The sequence below is a fragment of the Carya illinoinensis genome, chromosome 8 (genome assembly GCF_018687715.1).
Source record: "Carya illinoinensis cultivar Pawnee chromosome 8, C.illinoinensisPawnee_v1, whole genome shotgun sequence".
In the NCBI taxonomy this organism is placed as follows: Eukaryota; Viridiplantae; Streptophyta; class Magnoliopsida; order Fagales; family Juglandaceae; genus Carya; species Carya illinoinensis.
The window spans coordinates 11,348,560-11,367,257 of NC_056759.1; the positions used below are offsets into that span (position 1 = coordinate 11,348,560).

The 18,698-nt window shown below is 34.7% G+C and overlaps 1 protein-coding gene across 1 annotated transcript; it reads left to right on the plus strand.

Moving 5' to 3' along the window:
• The first annotated feature begins 13,560 nt into the window (after positions 1-13,560).
• LOC122274400 (DELLA protein GAI1-like) lies at positions 13,561-14,766 on the plus strand. The gene is made up of 2 exons (XM_043083442.1): positions 13,561-13,879; positions 14,051-14,766. The coding sequence occupies exons 1-2, from the start codon at positions 13,561-13,563 to the stop codon at positions 14,764-14,766; spliced, it is 1,035 nt and encodes a 344-aa protein (XP_042939376.1).
• The last annotated feature ends 3,932 nt before the right edge of the window (positions 14,767-18,698 follow it).

An 18,698-nucleotide genomic window follows, 5' to 3' on the forward strand; every position in this document is an offset into this window, starting at 1 on the left:
TTAATGAATAATACGACGCTAGCATAGTGTGATGAAAGGATAGTAATTGTGTAGTATAAATCACAAGATTTGGTTTGGTTTTAGAAGCCTTAAAAACTATCTTATCTCATCTTAGTATTTAAATACTATATAAATACAAATATTTTTCAATTAGAAAATACTAAAGTCACTGACAATGGGTCTTATTTTTTATTTTTACGTAATGATTAAGGAAATATTTTTTAAATGTTTAGGAGGATTAAAAAATGCACGAAAAAAATGAAAAAAGAAGAAGGGGAATTACTCTTATGACTCATTGTTGGGAACTAGAATTGGGAGCCGTAAAACTGCCATTTTCAATTTTAAAATTTTTATTTTTTTTATCTAATCATTAATCATTAAAATTCTTCCAAATTTTCAAATAAAACACAAAAATAATTTAATTTTTTTTAAATTTCAAAACAAAATAAATATTTTAACACTCTTTTAATTTTATAATTTTTTATTCAATTTTTTCTTTTTCTATTTCCAAAACCTATAAAAATCTTAATTCAAAATATTTAACTACTACTCACAAATTATATCACTATTATTTACAAATTTTACATTTCATCTTATATATATAACGAAATAAGACCTAACTCTATATAAAAATTTACACAAAAGTGATATATATATATATATATATATATATATATATAATTTGGGACCTAATTAAATTTCTTATTTTGGTAGTTTAAGGTGGTGCAATTGGAAAACACATAGTTACTTGGTACAAAATGAAAATCTTTCCATTTTGTTAAGCATGTCGTAATACTGATTAGTACCCATTTACAGAAGTTTGCCTTTCATGCTTGTTTTGTTATGCATTTTTATGAACTTTTTATGAATTACTGTACGTCCGACAGGCTGAAGTAATTGTGTGAAACATCATGCGAGTATTTTTCATGAACAGGTGGCAGCTAGCTAGTGATCTGTAGCATTCTTATTTTATTCGGTTCCCTGACAGACGTTTGAAACATCATCAAATATCTGATGGTCTCTAGCATTGTTGTGCCAGACAATGAATTCCCTGCGTCTTTTTCTCATCATGTCCTGGCATTTCATGGCCACCGGCTGTGATGCATCAAAAGATCAACGTCATATATACACATAGTTGCTGGATCTCCACGGAAAGAATATTATCTATTGAATAATTAAGTTGCTTTCATGGCCGGTTACTGTTAAATTATTTCAAATATTGGGTTATTTTAAATATTTTCTCTAATTTGACTGTCCATATTGAAAAGATAAATAAATTTTTAGTGATTTATATGTGAATAAATTTTACAATATATAAAATAGAATATAAAAACAGACACACAATAGAATAGTAATGTCATCACGTGCGAAGCAATGACTACACGCATACAAGCGCGTGATGCATAGACGCTTTAGACGCACTTAGTACTAAGCATGGAATTATTTTGTTTAAAGATAATTGCTGTTGGATTTACAGACATGAGGAGATAGGCAAGAGGTTAGCTGATTTTGCCGAGTCCTTGAAGTTGATATTTTCATTCAAATCAGTTATGTTATCAGACATGAAAGGCCTGTTGGGTTTTTTGCTCTTTTTAGTTAGTCCCACATGGGTGAGAAATGTAGGAGGAGTAAAGGCCAATGCCCATAAAATGGGGTTTAGCCTCTTTGATAAAGTGCACCAGTCAAATGCTTTGTTAGTAACTTTTGACTCTAGTTAAATTCCTCTGTTGTCTATTTTTGTAATATGGGAAGATGTGTGAAGTTAAAGTTTTGTTAGTAGGAAAGCTTTGTGGGTGTATTTAGGGTAATAAGAGAAATTGTGTAATTATAACAATTTTTTATATAGTAAATTTTCTTATCTGAGTCTGGTAATTTTTTTCATATTTTGAAAGTTTTTCACGTAAAATCTTGTGTTATTATTATTTCTCTATTTTTCTTGATATTTCTGCAAATGATAGATCTTAGGGGGTGAATTTAGGAGGTCTAAATTTTCAACAAGTGGTATCAGAGTTAGGTTCTTTTGGAAAGGGTGGAGCTTTGATGTGGTAGTGTAGACACGTACTGTCTAATGAGGTTCTGTTTAGGAGATTGGAATTTAAGCGAGACCATTGTGACCCTCTAATCTTTCTTGGAAACTTACTTAATGAGGTACTATTCATTTTTATGGTAAAAATTCATTATGGAGATATTAGGAATGAGGTGGAGAAATTGGATTACATAAGGCGTTGAAGGGCAAATCAACCCTTGAAGTCAGCAGTGATACTAGCTATTGGTGAAATAGCTAGTATAAGGAGTAAGTTTGACAACCAGCTCCAAGTCAATGAATGAAGATACTGGTATTGATGCTAACGTTGTGTCTCTCTTCATAGAAAAAAGGACATGTATATCCTTATCGTATGCTGCTAATTTCTAAAGTTGACATGATAGATGGTGTATTCATGTTAGAAGGTTCACTAGTTTGCATACAGATATTGGTTTGGCATTGATGCAGGGTGTGTGGTAAAAATTTATGTCAATGTCTAATGAATTTTCACAAAAGTTAAAAGTGGAAGTTGTACCATAATTTTTAGCAGGATTGTTTTTAACATGGGCCTAAGTAAAATATTTGGAATTAGTTTATTCTGAGTGGATATGCTTTTATGGTAGAGCATAATAGTGAAAGTTATGAAGATCTTTATTGAAGTAGAGCTTGGCTAGTCTAAACCAGCCAAAGTCACAAAGTGGAGATTGTTTGATTTTTTGCTCCTTTTGATTAGTCCCACATGGGTGGGAGATGAAAGATGAGTAAAGGTCAAGGTCTATAAAAGAGGGTTTAGCTTTGGTAAAGTGCACCAGTCAAATGCTTTGCTAGTAACTTTTGACTCTAGTTAAATTCTTCTATTGTCTATTTTTGTAAAATGGGAAGAGGTATAAAGTTAAAGTTTTGCTAAAAGGGAAGCTTTGTGGGTGTGTTTAGGGGTAAGGACAGATATTATGTGATTGTAAAAATTTTTCACATAGTAGATTTTTGTTTCTGGGTCTGGTAATTTTTCTCCTGTTTTGGTAGCTTTTCACATAAAATCTTGTGTTGTTATTATTTTTCTATTTTTCTTGATATTCTTGCAAAGGTAAATCTTAGGGGGTGAATTTGAGAGGTCTAAATTCTCAACAAGAAGCTAGGAAAGAAATGTTCGAAACTGAATATGACAAAGCCGTCATAGTTTATGCTCCATATCCTGAAGACAATGATCTCAATGCCTTGTTCCTTGGAAAACCTGATGAAAGTGTTTAGAAATTTGTATCCATGCATAATGGTTGTCATTGATCAAATCGAAGCAATCTACAATTTCCCCTCTTTTGTGGATCGCTTCATTGATGCAGTATTGTTCCGTTTTAGCGCATAATGATAGCTTTGAGGGTTGTTTGAAATAGTATAGTGAGGATAGGATTAGAATGGAAGCGATTTTTGGTGAATCAATTAGAAACATGGTCGCAGAAGCAACAAGAGAAAGGACTATTCGAAGCGTTATGTTGGATGTGTGGAGGGCATTCTTCAGTAGGTTTAGAATGGTGGAAATTGGGATGAGTAAGCTATCCTTTAGGCAAGCTAGTTTGGCTGTCAAGAAGTTTTCTTGCAGGAGCTTTTGCACCATAGATGAGAAGGGGAAATGCTTAATTGTTGGGTGGAAGGGAAGTCCAATTCACTCACTTTCCATATGGAAGTTGATCTGTTGAGAGATTAATCATTTCCCTGAAAGTGATAATGTGAAACTACTTTTTGATCATTTTAATCTTGATTGTTAACACATTAAATTGTGAAACTTATGCAGTAAAATTTATGAAAATTTCTATTATCAAGCCGGTGTGTAGAGCACACTTACTAAAGTACTTATTGACATATATGATAATTTGATTTGAAAGATAAATTTTAAAATTTTAATATTACGAATCGAAATCGAATCTTATTATTTAAATGACATGGGTGAATGTCCTCATTCAGATAAAATGTACAAGATTACTAATAAGACATAATTTAACTCATATATATATATATATCTTATCTAGCTTATGGCTTCTGTTATATATATAAAATCAACAATCACACAATTGAGTATGGCTTATGATATTTTTTCGGTTTAATTACAAAATTAGTATTTGAGGTTTTACGATTTTGCAAATTGAGACATCAGTTTTCAACTCGTTAGAAATTAACAGTAGAAATATTGACACTTGGCATACTAATTTACATGTCAACCAATTAAAGATTAACCGAGATACCTACTTCTGAGTTTTTTTTTTTTTTTTTTTTTTTTTTTTTTTTTTTTTTGCTTTTTAAAATAATCATGCATCAATTTTGAAAAAATTAAAAGTTTGGGCTTCTAATTGCAAAAATATAAAAATTTAGATAATGTTTTATAACTATCCCTATTTTTATAAATGAAAAACTCAAACCAAAAAAATTCAGCAATGTGTCCTACTCCAAGAAACAAGTATAAGGCCCCGTTTGGAACTTGAATTGAGATCAACTAATTTTAAATTGAATCTAATATCCAAACACTCAATTCTATGGCTGTACAAGAAGCCATAAAGTGGATTGGGATTGACTACAATCGACCGCTGGAGTTAGGAATTGGCCAGACCCAATGGAAAACTAGTCGAGATGCGGTTTGTATTTGAAGGAATTGACACCGATTTGGTTCAGTCCCTTGTTTGAACAGGTTCAAACCAATGAACCGACCAATATAATTATATATATATTATATATATATATATATATTTAAGTAAAACAATGTCATTTTACTTAAGTGAAACGACACAACGTCGTTTTCTAGAAACCATGTGAAAAAAAAAAATTAAACTTAAGTCTAAAACGACACCATTTGGTTTAATACACTAAATGGCGTCGTTTTATTTTACGTTTAATCCTTCGACTCCTTCCTCCCACCCCCTGTCTTCTCTTCTTCTTCTTCATCTCTCTCTCTCTCTCTCTCTCTCTCTCTCTCTCTCTCTCTGTGACGGCAATGACGTATCTTCTTGAGCCCTCCAAGTCCAATCTCCTGCGGCAGCGAGCCCAACCTCCAGCCATTCATCTCCACTATTCCCAGTTCCGACAAACGGTGCCGTTCTCTCTCCCTTTCTCTCTCTTTCTCTCTCAGATTGACAGATTCTATGTGCCTATTATTTTGTTGTGAATCAATTGTGATATTTGTTGTAAGATTTTCTAGTTTTTTGTTGTGAATCAATTTTTTTTTTTTTAAATGAAAGGAGGAGAAGATCCCCCATTATTATTAAAAGGCTCTACTTTTGGCGGAGGAATACCTTATACAAACCATGCTGCAACCGAATTATTCCAAAAGAATTGAACCACTATGTACCAAGGAAACATACCCTGCACCTAAACCAAAAAAAAAAAAAAAAAAAAAAACTCCTCCATTGTAAGTAGAACTTAATAAAATCAAAGGCCACTTCAAACATTTAAGAGACGTCAAGTCTTTCTTAAGTAAGGCAAGCCAAGTCGGTCAATTCTAAGAATACCTTTAAACAGGAAAGGAATATATTCAACCGAAAACCAAACATTATTGCAGCCAATTTCTACCAAATGAGCCAAACAGTCTGTAGCAACATTAGCTTCCCTGAAGACATGTTGAAATCGAATGTTAAAACCATGTATTGGACACTAGCATAAACTACACCTACCCTCTCTCAACCGGGTAAGCACTAGCATGGAGTCCATCTCAACAATTACATTATAACAACCCAGCTCCTTCCATTTTCAAAGCCCAAGTAGTAAAGCCATCAATTCCAAGATTGATTGGAGGAAAGAATCAAAATAAACAACAGCCTCATCATGTATAGCTTCCAAAGAAGAAAGAACTCGACTATCACTCCAGTGCATATCAATTATAGCCTTATGCTTCCAAACCTACAAAGCTGGAAAAAAAAAAAGAAAAGAAAAGAAGAAGAAGAAGAATTAATCTCACCATGATTGGCCCAAGATTGCTTGACTTGTTGAGCAATACTGGTCTCCTCCCTTTTTAACCAAGCAGAAAGCTCTAGCTTAAAGGCCAAAATCTCATTCTCAACCTCCTCCGAAAATCCTTCTTGAAGTCGTGTATCACCTTCCTTTCTTGCTTCCAATCTTTTAATATGCTCCTTAATCCACCGAAAAATCTCCTTATTCCAGTTCCTAAGAACCACTTTGAGTCTTTTTAATTTAAAGGCAAGCTTCATAAAGACCCGAACCACTAGTAACCTCCTGCCAAAACTTAGATACACACCTCCAAAAATCCTCATGAGATGTCCACATTTGTTGGAACTTGAAGGAGCCTAGGCCATACCTCATCGAGTCCAACTATCCAATCGAGTCCAACTACGCGCCAAACCCCTTGCCCATTACACCAAGAGAACTTATTGCCACTAAAAGAAAGATTAATAAAACCTCTAGCATCAATAAAAGTGCAGAAATCCTCCATTGCACAATGCAAACTTGGATTGCCTCCCCTTCTCTTGCTATCATCAAGAATAATATTCAAATCTCCAAGAATTATCCACGGTAATTGAAGAGCACTGAAAGATAAAATCTCATACCATAGACACCGTCGTTCCAAGTATAAACACTTTTCGTAAATAGCTGTAACCACCGATGAAGAATCAATTGACAATAAAATCTGTTGATTAGAGAAATCGAGAACACTAACATTCACTACTTTTTCCCAGAAAATCCACAACTTTCCCTTTTTAATACCATTCAAAAAACACTTATCAAATCGTAAAATGTGTTGCCAATGTAAAAGCTTACTTTCATTTCTAAAATGCTCTGCCATAATCAATATTTTTGGTTTATGTTTTCTTAGCAATGATCTAAGTCTACTCCTTGAGGTCCCAAGGCCTTGAACGTTCCAAAACATAATTTTAGCAATCATAAATTTAGCCGAGAAGGCCTACTAGGAGCCCTGGATGAATTGCATAACACTCTGCCTGGAACCACATCCTTCTTGACTAGTTCTAAATCAAAAAATTCATCCCTCTCCTTCCTTAAATTAGGAAGCTCACCTTCATCCTCAGCTGAGCTAGCTTGATCTCCCTCCTAAAAAAAACAACTACTTGTAACTCCTGCTCATGACCAGACAAAACCCCCGACTCATTTCCCACAAACGAAGCATTACTAACACAAACTCTACAACACTTGGTTCCACAAACCCACTAACAAAATTGTCAACAATTAGAGCCCCTTCATCTTGGGCCCGACTAGATTCCCCATGCACGAAACCACTCCCCTTGCACGTGATCAAAAGCATATTCTCCTGGAGATCATGCATATCATGCACGTTCTCAAACACCAAAACAAAGCTTGGCTTGACTTCTAAACCTCCCTCACCAACTAAGAGTTCTTTGCCAACTCCCTCATCAGGCTTAGGATTTTCATTAGTATGCAAGTCCTCCAATTCCCCTCCCTTAGAAATCCCTTGAACAATGTCATTATTAGCCTGAACCTTAGGTTTTTTTAAAGCCCAAGCACGTCCCGACCTGCCATTTCTTTCTTTTTCTAAACTCTTTTTGCATGCTGTTTACAAGTACCTTGATTATGACCTTGCACTTTGCAGCGCATACAAATGTAGGCAAAGTTTCATAAACCACCTGTTGACAAATACTCATACGATTTTTTAGTGTACCAATCCAAGAGGACTAGACTAGATAAACAGAGATATTCATCTAGACGCAAACCTGCGCACCATCTATCCTTGTTGCACATCGCGTGGCATTATCCCTTTACAAATATGTAGTGATAAGAGCCATGATAATTTTAGAAAGGCTTTGTTATAGAAATTCAGTGGAAGACTAGGAAGTGTAATCCAAACTGGGGCCATAATTGGTTTGAACTCCTCTGTAAAATCCTTAGACCACTGAAATATTCAGTAACTCACACCATCGATGTTGCAGCTCTCTCTAGTCATAGTCTTTAGAAAATCATCCTCATTCGAGAACCGAATGAACACGTTCTAGGGCCTTAACATCACCAACACCACAGGCGAGATCCTAATCCCCAGCTCCCATGAATGAAACCTCTGATCTTGTCCAGCGATGGCCTTTGTCGCAAAAATTTCAACACAACTGCATACCAAAAAGACACTGCAGACCTTTCAACTTCTTTCTTTGAGAATTGAACAAAAACTTCTCCCTCTAGAACTTTTAGCTGCCTGAAAGGAGCAATCACCTTAGGGATGGCCTGAGGAAATTAAGAGACAAGATCAGTAAAAGAGCGAGACCTGCTTGTCGATGCCAAGGAGCCAGAAGGATCCTCGATGGCAGTCATATGAACGATCGCACCAAGAAAACCCTAGCAGAGAAATAACCCTGCCCTTCTAGTTAAGTACTTACAACTCATTGTTTGTGAATCAATCTTGTGAATCAATTTGTGAAATGTGAATCACTGAATCTCTCTTTTTCTCTCCCTCATTCCTCTCTCTCTCATTGCACCGACTAGAAGAAAACCAAGACTGATGTCAATGGTTTTCTTCCCCTTCATCGGCTGGTTTTGGTTGAGATGTTGGGATTTTCAACAAATTAGTGTGGTTTCAGTTTTATACTAAAAGCGCACCGAGACCTTTAGTTTTCAGCCTTACTCAATTATCAAATTATTAAACTCATCTCAACTCAAAACCTCTTTACATATGAGATCCACAATCTTTTTAACTCAACACCTCTTTACATGCAGGACTCACAATTTTTTTCGACTTCCCATACATCTAAACTCATCTTAATATCTAAACACATCTAAATTCCTCCTAGGTGGGCCCCATAAAATTTACTCTATCATCTTAACTCACTACTATTTATAAATAATTAATTCATTTCAATTCAATTCAACATCCAAATGGCCTAAATGGTAGAAAAATATGCTTAGAGATTATCCGTAGACTGTCCGCAATCCATGCTATTTGTGTGTGCCACGATCTGGACTTTGCATGATAAAAGGGCGGCACTTGGGGAAATAGGAGACCTTGCCCCCTAAATAGGATAGTAAAAATCTAGTTGCAAGCACAACTGTATATTAATATGTGTACAAATCTAATGTAATTGGTCAAAAAATAGATTTTATTGAAAATAATGCTAATTTTAATTTTGAATATGAATTAATTAATATTGATACGCAGATTAGTATGCAAATTTGCTTGTATGTAGAAAAACTCAATAGGATAATCTTGCTAGAAGTATTAGTTATGAAATTGTATTAATTTAATCAAATTAAAACATATAGGTAAATTTATATTAAACATGTCAACTAAACTAGATTTACTTATTGAATAATTCTATTTGAAGGTTTTTAAATCACATAACATCCAAGTGACATAATTTGATTTGAAAAATAAATTTTAAAATTTAAATATTACAAATCACATCATACTATATGGCTGATGATCATTTGTGTGTATATAAAGGCTTTTAAATAGCACCACTCTTATTTATTAGCACGATGGAACTTAATCTAAGATCTTAGCACTACCTTTTGTGATGGCTTTTTGCGACACTATTTTGTTTTTGAGACACTAGACTCTAATTGCTAATAGGGTGTTTTCCTACCATTTGGAGTGTCTTTTGCGTCGAAGTTGTCCTCCTTTAACGTTGACAAATATTGTCACAATGGAATTAATTTTTTGCATTGATATTTCATTTCAATGCGATAAACTTTTTGACACTTGATATTACCGACCATCTTGCGTCGATTTTCAAGCGATGCAAAAACACAATTGCAACACTTAAAATGCTTTTTGTGACGATTCTAAGCGATGCAAACAACTGTTTTTCTTGTAGTAGCATGAACTTAGACATGATTTATACAAGCATTCCTGTCAAAGAAAACTACAATCTAGTGCCTTATTATATACTTAAGAAGACAACCTATTAGTTTTCTTTGAACCATAAGAAAAATTGGGTGACAAAGAACTGACTAAATAGAACATTTTTATTTAATTATTTATATTGGTCCCTCTTTTAATTTATATGGTTTTCAACTGAGGAGGGCAGTTTTCCCAAAGGGTAGTGATATGGTTATTATTCTCTTATTATCTATTTATCATTTATAGTGTATTTAAAGTTTTTTATTTTTTATTAATTTTTAAGTATTTTTTTAACATTTTTAATCATTAAAAAAACTAAAAATATCTATAATTTTAATAATAGCCACTTTGCTAACTATGAAGTTAAATAAAAAATTTTAAAAAAATAGATAATAAGAAGTAATAATCCTTTCATTATTCCCATAATCATGTTGAGGGCCAGTATGGAAGAAAACCAACCATTTCCATGTTCCTAGGTATTGGCCAACTGATGGAGACAAGCACACACTGGCAAACTAAATAATGTGTGGACTGGATGTTTCATCATGATCAGTCATCGGCCCTTTCGATAAATAGAAATGGCGACATGCATGCAAAGAGACGTTGGATTAATTCTTCCGTACTTTGATTTTATGAAGGTGACATAATAAGGGGGAACTGTCAAGTACAACTAGCTACTAGCTATGTTCTTTGTTAAAAATACTTAGATGCTTTGGTATGTGATGTTTGGTTTTGTTTTTAAGAAAAATCTTCTAAAAAGTTTGAAAGTATCTATTTTGACACACTCTAACTCAATAAATTTTTGACGTAGAACCCTTTTATCTCCACTATTATAAAAATTATTACGTTGTATTTAGATGTTAAACTGAGTTGAGATAAGTTGAGTTATTTATAACTAGTAGTGATTTAAAAGCATAGAATGAATTTTGTAGGACCCACCTAAAATAAATTTAGATGTGTTTAAATGTTAAGATAAGATAAGAGATATTTATAAAGAATTGAAAAAGGTTACCAATCCTACCTACATATAAAAAGATATTAAGTTGAAAAAGGTTGTGGGTTCCACGTATAAATAGGTTTTGGGTTGAGATGAGTTTAGTAATTTGAGAGTTGAGTGTTTGAAAGCTACTCTCAACTTAAAATTAGACTGGATTGTATTGATCTCAGTTGAGTCTTACATCCAAACTGGGCCTTATTCTTTTAAAGGTTTTTTTTTTTTTAAAAAAAATTCTAATTGTTAGTATATAATGTTTATATGAGTGTGTGATTAATTGTGTGTATGAGTGTGTGTCCCACAATGTTTGAGTGAGGCTCTTGTATTGCCTTAGTCTCTTATATAAAGGCCACATTAGGCTACAATGAAAGATGTACAATGATGAATAGAATACAATTCTAACATGATATTAGAGCCACGCCATTGTGCCATGGTGGTTGTCATGCTGGTAGCCAAGTTAGCAGATTGCCATGTCACCGGCTTGCCATGTTAGATCCACTACTCTCACATTTTAAGTATTAATAATTTGTATCCTTCTTAACATTCTTCTTCTGCTTCTGTCTTCTTTGGTTGAGCCCTATCACTGTTATTGAGGTGTTACTCACTGCCGTAAGACATTTGTAATTGTTGCAACGACTACTATGTTTGCAATCTGCCACATTAGCAGCCCCGTCTGCTTCGTCTTTCTCAGCATTCTTCCATCTGTTTTCTCTGGCTGAGTCTTGTCATTGTTATCAGGTGTTGCTCATTGTTGTCAGACATTTGCAATCGTCGCAAAGACTACCATGTCTGCAGTTTACCACACAACAACCATGTACATTTGCTTCCTCCTTCTTGGCATTCCTCCGCACTCTGTCTTCTACTTTTGTTATTCTCATTTCATTTTCTAAAAATCATTTTTATTATTAGTTGATTTTTTTATTATAAAAATTGTGCTAATGTTTTGCATTGTGCATGCATTCAACTTCGATTTCTTGATCTGGTTGAATCCTTTTCTTTCTCATAAGTAATGAAACCGTTTTTGTTACCTCGTGAGAGACATTATATATATAATCAAATGACTTTTGCTACATACAAATAAAGTTGCATACTAATCTGTATACTAATACTGATTATTTTATATTCAAAATTTAAATTAGTACTATTTTCAATAAAATCTACTTTTTGACCAATCATATTAGATTGGTGTACATATTAGTACGCAGTTGTGCTTATAACTAGATTTTTCCATAATAATCATATGCTTCTTGTTCTTGGCATTTCATGGGCCGCTGGCCCTGATCGATCATAGTTATTGATAAAAAGTTAACAAGCAGACTTCCTACTAATCTGTTTCATAATGGGAACTTGAAAATTGCAAACAACTATAATTTGGAAGCTTAGGTGAGGTTTAATTGGAAACAATTTCTATTTAACCCCATCTCATTTCATTTCTAAACATCATTTAAAGACAAATACTTTTAAACTAATCATTATAACCTTTTCAAACTAATCATTATAATTTTTCTAAACTTTCAAATAAAAAATAATTCAAAATTTTTAAATTTCAAAACATAAAAAGAATGAGTAATATTGCTAGGTACAAGCTTTACGTGTGCAAGTCTCGTGTAGAACTTTTGTATAAAAATAGATCCAGCCACTAGAAAAAGTGATTTGTTTTTATGTTTTTTCATATTGGGTCCACTTTTCTACAAATGGTCAATGCAAGGTTTATATATTTGGAGTTTGCAAAAATCATTATTTGAGAAGACAAACTTCGCGTGAATATAATTAATAATGTATAATATATTTGCAATACTAGTAGTTTGAGATTTTTTTTTTTTTTTTTTTGGCACTTGTCATTCTAGTTTATGGTATTATTGACCCATTAGACAATAAACTTTGTCTAGACTTTCTGCAAGCTGTACTCAATATATGTCTTCGTAAACATAGACATATATACTCAATTGTTTGTAGCATTCTTCCGTTTGGATGCTTTCCCTTGTTTTAGGAGACGAAGACATAATCATACGTTTTAATTAATCAAATCCTTGGCATTTCTTGGCAGCTGGTTTTGATGGAGATATCAAGACATCAACATCATTGTTTCCATCATGTATTGGAATCGATATTCATATACATAAGTCGTATTTTCTCACTTTGAATGAAAATTTGCTTCTTAATTAGTTTCTAGCTAGCTAACTTCCTGCATGCTACAGTATGGCTAATTATACTTTGTTCTCTTTCAAACCATTTGATTTTGATGGATTTCAAGGAAATTATGGGTCTTTTGAAGACCTAGAGAAAGAGGAAACACTATTCAAAGAGAAACAAGATCACCCTCTTGAGTTAAATGTAGATCCTAATCCTTTTTGTATTAAGTATAATTTTCATGGAGGGGACAGAGGGTAGAAAGGAGCTCCTTTTTTGACAGATCGACTACAGTACGGCCACCACCACCACCACCAACAAACTGCCCATTCAAATAATCTGGCTCTAGATGAATATCATTTCAACCATGTTTTCCCATTAGCACCACAAATCCTGGAAAGTTCAGAGCTTGCATGCATCTAGATCACCAGAGATCTTGGAATTCTTGATCACGACAAGAAAATTCCACATTTGCCTCTGTTACATTTTCTGAGAAATGATGGAAGTGGGACATTACGCAACATAAACGCTGAAACTTGTGGTGTTAGCCGCAAATTATCAACAGAAGAAATCGTAAGGGTGGTTGGAGCAAGGTACGTACAACTCTCTACTACCCAGATGCATGATGATTATCACTGCATGCCCATGCATCCTTTTGCTCCCTCGGATTTGTCTGAGGATGAGAAAAGAGATGTGGAACTTGTCCAGCTTCTTCTATCTAAAGCTGAAAAGGTAGGCTACCAACAACATGATCGTGCAAGAAGATTGCTATTACATTGCAAATGGATTTCATCTGCCAGATGTAATTCGGTCCAGAGAGTGGTTTTTCATTTTGCTTTGGCACTTCGAGAGAGGATTGCAAAAGAATCAGGAAGATCAGTCAAGACAGCGAAGGGCGAATTCAAGCAAAATGACGAAATTGATGAAGAGTTGGACAGTAACCCTTCATTGCTTGCCTTTTACAGTCAACTTCCTTTTGTGAAAATAACCCTATTTGCAGGAATCTAAGCCATAAGCGAAAGTGTTGCATCGGAGCGTAAGGTTTATTTGATTGATATCGGAATCAAGTCTGGAGTCCAGTGGACACTTCTGATGCTGGATCTTGCAGACATAAAGGATTTTCCCATCGAGCTTCTTAAGATAATGACTGTCGGATCAACTAGAAATGAGAGGATAGAGGAGACAGGCAAGAGGTTAGGGAGTGTTACCGAATCCATGAACCTGCCCTTTTCGTTTAAGTCAATAATATTATCGGATGTGAAAGATATCAAGGAAGATTTCTTTGAAATTGAAGATGATGAAATCATGATCATTTTTGCTTCATTAGCACTGAGAACGATGATCTCTAGACCTAGTTGGTTGGAAAACTTCATGAGAGTTATCACAAACCTGAATCCCTCCATTATGATTGTCTTTGAAGTGGAAGCAAACCATAATTCACCCTCGTTTGTGAATCGATTCATTGAATCTCTGTTCTTTTGTTGTGCATACTTCGATAGCCTAGAGACTTGCATGGAAAAGCATGAGGAGGAGAGGATGAAGATGGAAACAATCATGGGTGGTCATATTAGAAACCTTGTAGCAGAGGAGGGTAGAGGAAGGAAAAACAGAAGTGTTACGATAGATGTGTGGAGGGCATTCTTTGCAAGGTTTAGAATGCTAGAAATTGGGTTAAGTCAATCATCCCTAAACCAAGCTAGTTTGGTTGCTGAACGGTTTTCTTGTAGAAATTATTGCACATTGGATAAGAATGGGAAATGTCTAATTGTTGGGTGGAAGGGAACCCCACTTCATTCCCTTTCTGTTTGGAATTTCATGAGTTGAGAGAGTGCATGCATGAGTGTGTTTTTGTGAGTTAATTTGTGTGATTATGTGAATAGTTTTGATTGGATTTGGCTTGAATTCAGTTCCAATTCGAATTGAACTCATTAGGCTTGAGACACGTATCCCTTGTGCCATGTTATAAGACACATTTCAAAATCTCAACTGGAACTAGTCTCAAGGCAATTCACTATAATATTTGTTTATACTTATAATTATATATAGATAGTTAGTCATGATTTTGCAATTCTATTAGTTGCCTCCAAACATGGCTTCAATGTCTACTAAAATTCACTGATGCTATGTTTCATTGCCGGTCATTAAGAACCAACCAATGATGACTCTGATTCTTGAAGACAATTTTCTCAAATGGTATCATGTGCTTGCAAAATTCATATGAATTTAAAAGAAATATTCTATTCGCTATCTTTTTAGGCTGCGTTTGGATGTTGACTTGAGCTGATTTTTTTATGAATAGTAATGAATTGAGATGATTGAGTGAATTTTGTAGGATCTACTTAAGATGAGTTTAAAGTATGTATGGATGTTAAGATAAGTTTAGATATATTTATTGAAAGTTGTAAAATAATTGGGTCCCACCATTAAATAATATTGTTCATATGACACCTTTGTCCCACTTTCGATGCACCAAACCTACGAAAAGAAAAAAAAAATTAAAGGCAAATAACAGAAGCTGCTCTTGTTGCCAAAGAAGGTTTACTTGGGTTTGTAAGGTGGGGTCTAGCAATAATCTAAAATCTGAACTTTATCAGGTGTGGGGCCCAATCAATAATCTTACATTTGAACTGCACTCAGAAGAGGATGAATCATGCGTTTGAATGTTCAAAGTAATTTAAAAATAAAGTGCATTCTGCTAAGTTGTGCTTTCAAACGAGGCCTTAATCGCCATCCTTATTTTACTATTCTCTTATATAATATCAAATAAATTATAATGAATAATAAATAGTTTTTCAACGATCATCTTTTGGATAACCATGGGCCTTTTACTATTCCCTTATGTAGTAATATCAAAGGATTCAATGGTAAGTTATAATGAATAATATTACATGGTTTTCCAATGATTTATTGCTACGTGAGAGGATGATTGCAAAAATGACAATGAATATATAATACTTTTCAAATTTAAAATGACTAATGATTGTCGGAAAAAAAAAAAGGCAAAATGCATCTATATTATAGTGCCACTCCATATGTAGATTGCGTTGGTTTTAGAGTTAGGTTGATTTTTAACCATATTTATCATTAATATGTGGCTAATGTTATGTAGAGACCGACGTGTTGGCTCGGTGGATTAGCCTTGTGTTTTTTCATGAAGGTTCTTGCTCAAATAAAAACTTTTAAATGTGTTCTTTGTCAATTGAAAAGTTGAAATTTTTAACAAGTGATCTTATGACTTTATTATTGTGTATAAATAGAAGACCTCACCCATAAATTTTTTTCACTCAAAAACTCTCTAGAAACTTAGAGAAACATTTCCTCATTCATTTTGTATCTTCATTTATTTGAATTGGGGTATTATGCTAATGTCTCCATGGAATCAAAAGGCTTTCCACCTTATTGATCTCATGACCACGTCATTAACTTACTGTCAAGGGCCAAATTAGTGTTTGTGAGGCTGTCAAGGGCCAAATCAATGTTTGTGAGGCTGTATAGACACCCCTTCTTCCAAAAGGATAAGACCAAAAAGATTATCTAGGAGCTACTGAACTGAGGGATGATACAGCTCAGCTAAAGCCCCCTATTCCTTTCTCATACTCATGGTCAGAAAAGCAGATGGACATGGAGGATGTGGATGGATTATAGGGCCTCAACTAAGTCACTACAAATGACTAAGTTTCCAAACAAGTGGTGAAAGAGTTGTTGGATGAGTTGATTGGATCAAGGGTGTTTTCTAAGTTGGACCTCAGATCCAGATACCACCAGATTTGGGTCAAACAAGAAGATGTGCATAAAACAGTCTTTCATACCCATGAAAGACACTATGAATTTCTAGTCATGCACTTTAGGTTAACAAACGCACCATCTACCTTCCAGAGCTTGATGAATGAAGTGTTTAGACCCAACCTGAGGAGTTTTATTTTTTATTTTTATATTATATATTGGTGTACAATCGGAGTGAAGAAGAACACCTTAAGCACTTGGAGCTGACTCTATATATCCTAAAAAAACATCAATTATTTTTTAAGTTGTCTAAGTGCTGATTTGGGTGTTAGGAAATTGGATACTTAGGTCACTTGATCCCAAGGAGTTTGAGTTGGTTTAGAGAAGTTAAACCCATGGTAGATTGGCCATGACCCAAGATGTTAAAGGCCCTAAAGGGTTTCCTAGGTCTCACAGGTCATTACAAAATATTTATAAAAAATTATGAGGACATAGCTATTGCTCTCACTTCTCTCTTAAAGAAAGATAATTTTCATTGGAGTGAAGCCACTAAATGAGCCTTTGGAAAGTCAAACAAAGCACTCACCAACCCTTCACTATTAGTCCTGGTTGAATTCTATAGGCCTTTTATTATTGAATGCGCTGCTTCTAGCAAATGGGTGGGGTTATCCTAATGCAACAGGGTATGCCAATTTCTTTTTTCAGCCAGGCTCTTAAAAGGCAAGACCCTATTCTTATCAACATATGAAAAGAAACTTTATGCTTTAGTGTCAACAATCCATAAGTGGAGGTCATACCTCTTGGGCTAGTCATTTGTGATTAAGATTGATCACCACAATTTATGATACCTTTTGGACCTGAAAGTTGGAGCTCAACAAAAGTGGTTGAGTAAATTGTTAGGCTTTGACTTTATTGTCAAGTACAAAAAGAGGTAGAAAAATAGGGTGGCAGATGCACTATACCGCAAGGATGAGGAGAAACAAAAGGTCTCCTTAGTCTTAATGTCAGTACCTTTTGTTAAATTGGTGGAAGAAATTAAGAAGGGTACGACAAGGACTCAAGTCTACAAGAATTGATATCTAAATATCACCGGGATGAGTTATCTCAGCATTATTCACTGAGAGATGGACTTTGTTTCTACAAGGGAAGGCTTTACATTGCAAGCAGCCCTGAGTTTGAGGCTAAGCTTCTTCAATTCTTGCATGGAAATGCATGGGGGGCATTTTGGATTTGACAAGACCATTTATTGAGTGAGAAAGGGATTTTACTGGCTTGGACTAAAATCGGATGTCAAGAGATTCATCAGGAGTTGTGATGTTTGCCAACTTCACAAGACAAATTAGTCCTTCCTAAGTGGGCTACTATAGCCCTTCCCTATTCCTTCTCAAACATGGACTCACATTACTATGGATTCTATAGAAGGGTTGCCTAATTCTAATGGTTTCAGTACCCTATGGGTAGTTGTGGATGGATTTCCTAACCAAATATAGCCATTTTATTCCATTGGGTCACCCTTACTAAGCCAAGTCAGTGGCTCCATTATTCGTATAATATGTGTACAAGCTCCATAGATTACCTCAGTTCATTGTGTCAAATAGGGATAGTACCTTCACTAGTCAATTTTTGAAAGAATTGTTTAGGGCGTAGGGGATTCAGCTAGCTTTCAGCAGTGCTTTCCACCCCAAAACTGGTGGGCAATAAGAGTCAGTGAACAAGTAAATGGAGACTTACTTAACGTGCTTTGTGAAGGAATCGACCTAAAGATTGGGTTGACTGGGTGTCTCTCACAAAATGCTGGTACAATACAACCTACACACCTTAACCAAGGTGTTTCTTTTGAGACCTTATATGGATAGCCCCCACCTAGGTTGCTTTCTTACATACTAGGCACTACACGGGTTGAGAAAATAGAGACAACTTTGTAATTCTAGGATCTCATGTTGCAACTCCTTCGCCATAACCTACACTGAGCCCAAGAATGGATGGCATGGTATGCTAATTTAAGAAAAGCATAAGAATCTTCAGCATGTGAC

Coding starts and splice junctions, on each gene's coding strand:
- LOC122274400 (XM_043083442.1), top strand. CDS start 13,561: ATGCATGATGATTATCACTGCATGCCCATGCATCCTTTTGCTCCCTCG. Junction 13,880..14,050: donor AATTGATGAAGAGTTGGACA/GTAACCCTTCAT, acceptor TGGATCTTGCAG/ACATAAAGGATTTTCCCATC.